We start from the raw sequence: 4,798 nt of genomic DNA, 5'->3' as shown, positions 1-4,798 counted from the left end.
TCAAGAAACATACACACTGGAGATCAAAATTGGAGAAAAGATTATAAATACTTGATTTATTCTGAAATACTGTTATTTTTAACTGTTGGCTATACCACTGCTGTACTAGCGTGTTTTTAAAAAAATAAATAACCCAAAGCACTTAGACACTTGATCTTTGTCCATTCTGACTCAGTCTCATCCTCAGTTCACTAACTGGAGTGGGTTTCTTAGACAGTACTTTGTTGCTAAGGATTTTCCAGAGATTCTCTATGGGGTTTAGATCCATTTCATTGTTTCAATATCCTTAGCTTCAAGGAACTGCTTCACCTGTTTTGCAGGGTGACAGGGGGCAATGTCTTGCATGAAACGCTACGTACCCACTGCAGGTCTTAATGCAAAATTTCTGATTTATTGCTCAAATCCGATTTTTAGTTTTGTTGTTCACATTACGTCTTTAAATGTGGCCTGTCTACGGATTGCTGTGTGAATGGCTCACGCTCCTGAAGTGACCCGCATGTGCAGTTGATCATTGACGACATAACGCCACAACGGTGTTTACAGAAGCGAACATGGCAATGGCAACCAGCTTTTCAGGACTTAGGTGTGTGGCGGCAGCCGGCAAATTTGTGAGCGGGTGATATCACGAAGGAGAAAGAGGAGAAAGAAAAGAAAATTCATATTTTAATTATGGCTCTACCATAATGGCAATTTATTTGTTTGGGTCTGATGGGAAACTATGTTCAGAGTCAGACTGGGGAAAGGCTGAACCCAAAATGTCTAAAGAAGTCAGTAAAATCTGGAGGAGGAAGTGTCAGAGTCCAGATCTAAACCCCATAAAGAATCTCTGGAAAATGCTTGGCAACAAAGTAATGTCTAAGAAACCCACTCCAGTTACTGAACTGAGGAAGAGAATGAAGAAGAATAAACCAAGATCAAAGCAGAGCAGTGTGAGAAACTAGTGATGTCCTGTGGGCGCAGATGTGCTGAAGTCATTCAAAGCTGTGGCCTCTACACTTCCTGTTCATTTTTGAATCCTACAGAAGAAAACATTGTTGAAATCTTCTCGGTTACTGTTTTCTAATTTTGATCAATGTTTTTTCCCCCGAAAAAAAAAGGTTTTTGTTGACGTGCCTTGGTTATTTAAAAAACATGCTAGTACAGCAGTGGTATAGCCACAGCTGATATTCTATCGATTTCTAAACAATAAATAATAACAGTTTTTCAGAATAAATCAAGTATTTATAATTTGTTCTCTAATTTTGATCCCCAGCGTAGAGCATTGACACCAGCCAGAGCCCCAGACCAGACAGACAGTGTACACTTCCTCATGTTGAATAAGCTCAATGACAATTCCTGCAGCCGCTGATGACAAAAACGTTTTTTTTCATACTGAAACACGCAGATATGCCATGCCAACATGCCGTGTCGCCGGTGAAAGACTGTGAGGAAAATCTGTGCCCGAGCCGTGCTATTATACCACAAATGACATGGTGCTGCAGGCTATGTAAGGCCGGTTGTTAGAGATGTTGTGTGTTTGTGTGCAAAAGAGTAAGAGCTGGAGGGAGAGGGAAATCATTATCTATCCAGGTGCTCTTCAAAGGGCCGAGGTAGGTCATTCCTGTGTGCAAACACAAAAAACATCTTCATTAATTTAGACTGCTAGACAGCAACACGTGTGGTATGCCCATCAAAGAAATACCAGGCATTAATTATTCATCCATACACTATACTGAAAAAAAGGCAAATGCGAATGGAAAACTCTTTTTCCAAGGATGCTACTTCCCCTAAAACAGAGTTACATGAAAAGCCGCTTGAGCTCATTTCCATAATACCTCTGTGTGCCCCACGAGAATCTCGGGTTCAGTTTGCCTTCATTTGCATGTGCCACAAAACAACATATACCAGTTTTCTCCTTTCTTTTTTTTTTTGCAGCTGGAGTATAATGAAGTGCTTTCAGTGTATGCTGGAGTCTTCTGTTTGATGCTGTCGCATGTGAAACCGGCCCACTGGCTGCAGCTCAGACATTATTTGGGGGGAATTGGCTACAGAGCCAAGGATTTTTATCAGCTTCACAGCAGGAAACAAATTGGATGGGAGATAAAAGTTCGCTACTCTCATCCCCTATAGACCTACAGACAAAGGCTCATTTAAATTCAGAGTGTGTGTTCTCTATTCAACGTCTCAGTTCGACTTGATTTCGGGTAGCAGCGACTCACTTGTTAATGGAAACGGCGCTTAAACTGTTATAATAATAATGACCTTTCACACATTGTTGAACTGCTGGACAACTGGAAGAAGATTTAGTGCCTGTGTTTCATGCTAGCCGGGGGCACCTCCTCGGGAATTAGTGTCAAAGCCTTTGGATCACACACGTCAGTCTTCAGATTAAAAGTCCTTAATCGAGACAGATACCATCAATCTAGAGGCATTTTATTTAGCTGAATATCTTCACAGAAAAGAGAGCAATTACATCCACCTACTTAATCTAAAAAACTATGCAATGTGCACTGTAGTCATTCAAAAAGAGGCATATTCACATATTAAAAAGAACAAACTCATAAACAAGCAATAGAGCATTTCTCTGCAGCAGAGGCATAATGAGCAGGATGCATTTAATGTCGTTTTGTTCACTTTCACTTAAAAGTCAATGTACTCCACATGTTTATCCTTTATGAAAAGTAAAAATAGAACATATCGCTCTGTGCGACTCTCCAGAAAAAACCTTCAGCTTGATTCATTGTCCATGCAAAGTTACACGGAAGAAACGCAGTTGACATCACAGCTGCCAGGTACTTGTATTGGACATGCGGCAGTGGTCGAATGGCGGTTGTGAGGAATTAGGAGCCATGACAGGGGGGGAGAGAGATAGAGGGGAAGGGGGAGGAAGACTTTCATGCAAGTTTTAACAAGTCATTTCATATCTCACTGTGGGGTTCTAGACAGTGTCCCGTCCTCACTCACACGTCCGAGTTGATGCTCAGGTTGGCCAAACGTGGGTCAGAGTTGATCTCATACCTGTAATGGTAGCCCTCCATGTGGTCCCTACAGGCGTCCCGGATGTTGTAAATCCACCGCTTGATGCCTTTTCTGTTCAGGTACAGCACCAGCAGGAATATGACGCCAATAAGGGCCAGCACCAGCCCCAGGAAAACATAAGAGGTCTCCAGCACCCCCTCCATGTCGCCTGAACACTTGAGCTGTGACTGCTCAATCTGCAGGAGCGGCTGGCGTCTCAGGGCCTCGGGGTCTCCGCAGGTCAGGTTCTGCTGGTCAGTGACTTGAGAGGAGTTTTTCAGCCACGTCAGCATGTCCTCGATGAAGCAGTCGCAGCGCCAAGGGTTCCCCGCCAGCCGGATTTGGAGTGCAGGCTTGAGGCTGAACTCTGCCAGGGTGGTGATAGGCAGGTCCCTCAGGCTGTTGTCCCGCAGGTCAAGGTCGCGCAGCGGTGGCACCCTCAGCGTCCCGTTCTGAATGGAGATGATGGAGCTGTTCTGCAGGCTGAGGTTGACGAGGTTGGGAAGGCTGGTGAATATGTGGTCTGGAAGAATCACAAGGTCATTGTTGGACAGGTCCAGGACTGTCAGCTGGAGGAGGTTTCCACTCTGTAGAACACTTAGGACCACGTCCATGGAGGAGTGATTGTGAAAAGACCTGCTGAGGTTTAGCTGCTGCACTTTATTATCATCAGGGAAAGCTCTTTCGCTGAAAGTCTGGATGTTGTTGTTGCTCAGGTCCAACCGCACAAGGTTTGGCAAGCTGTCAAATACCAATGCATCCACATACTCCATCTCATTCCCACTGAGATAGAGATCTGTCAAAAGTTCCAGGCGGGTTGAGAAGGAGTCCACACTAATACGGGAAATGTTGTTTCCTGTGACGAAGAGGAATTTGGTATTGGCCGGTAAAGAATGCGGAATCTCGTCCAAGTCCTGGTTTTGGCATTTCACCGTTTGTGAGAAGCACAAGCATTCGTCCGGACAGGCGTGACAGGACAGCACGGCCGCGAGGAGGAACAGAAAACGCATCATCCCGGACATGTGTGTTCTCCCTCGAATGTCTCCGCGGTCACATCCGCACGACGTGCTCAACAGGCGCATCTTGGCTTGTACAAATCTGTCTGCGCAGACCGTGCGTAAAGATGACTTTACAACAATCCAACCCACTCACCGCCTTGTTCGAGGACAAAGTTTTCTCACAGTGTTTTCCGCCTTTATCCTTTCGAAAAGAGCTCCCAGTTCCAACTCAGACTCCATACAACTACCCCCAAACCATGCTTGTGCAGGATAAGTCTACGTTTCCATGAGGATAAAGGTGATGTGGACGAGGCTCGCAAACTTCGAGGCTTTCCCTTTCCTTTGTCTTCCAAATCTTACGATATTACGAGATTTGTTTCGAATCACGGGATGTCAAATGGGCAAGAGTTACTCTGACTGCTGGTTCTGAAACAGACAATACTACCTGTCTCCCAAAGGTGCCGTGTATTTCTACACGTACTTCCAACTCGCTGCTTTCCTAAACGTTGGGAGTCTGGAGGGAAAGACCAAGCACAACAGCACAGTGCAGACCATTGGAAGGAGGGAGCGTACCATTTTACAGCGAAAGGGGGGTAGAGTAGAAACTCTTACAAGTTTCGTTCAGATCTTGATTTCATTTGTCCACTTATAATGATGCCACGTCGTGTTTGTAGACCTGTGTCAATCTTAATTTGATAGCTAAACATCTAAATGTTCAAATCGCAAGTACTTGCCTAAAATGAGTTGTAGTTGCCCATACTGGTGCTGCTACAGCGACTGAGCCCGGTGGAGTGGGGTCCAGG

The 4,798-nt window shown here is 44.9% G+C and overlaps 1 protein-coding gene across 1 annotated transcript; it reads right to left on the bottom strand.

Annotated features, from left to right (window-relative positions):
* Positions 1-2,772: 2,772 nt before the first annotated feature.
* On the bottom strand, positions 2,773-4,433 carry tpbg (trophoblast glycoprotein). Its single transcript, XM_083918648.1, has one exon. It carries the CDS (start codon positions 4,077-4,079, stop codon positions 2,940-2,942), a length of 1,140 nt encoding a protein of 379 aa, XP_083774774.1. The 5' UTR covers positions 4,080-4,433; the 3' UTR covers positions 2,773-2,939.
* Positions 4,434-4,798: the final 365 nt, after the last annotated feature.

This window comes from Echiichthys vipera (genome assembly GCF_963691815.1).
Source record: "Echiichthys vipera genome assembly, chromosome: 8".
Lineage (NCBI taxonomy): Eukaryota > Metazoa > Chordata > Actinopteri > Perciformes > Trachinidae > Echiichthys > Echiichthys vipera.
Note: the sequence above shows the minus strand (reverse complement) of the source record. Positions and strands in the feature narration are given on the sequence as shown.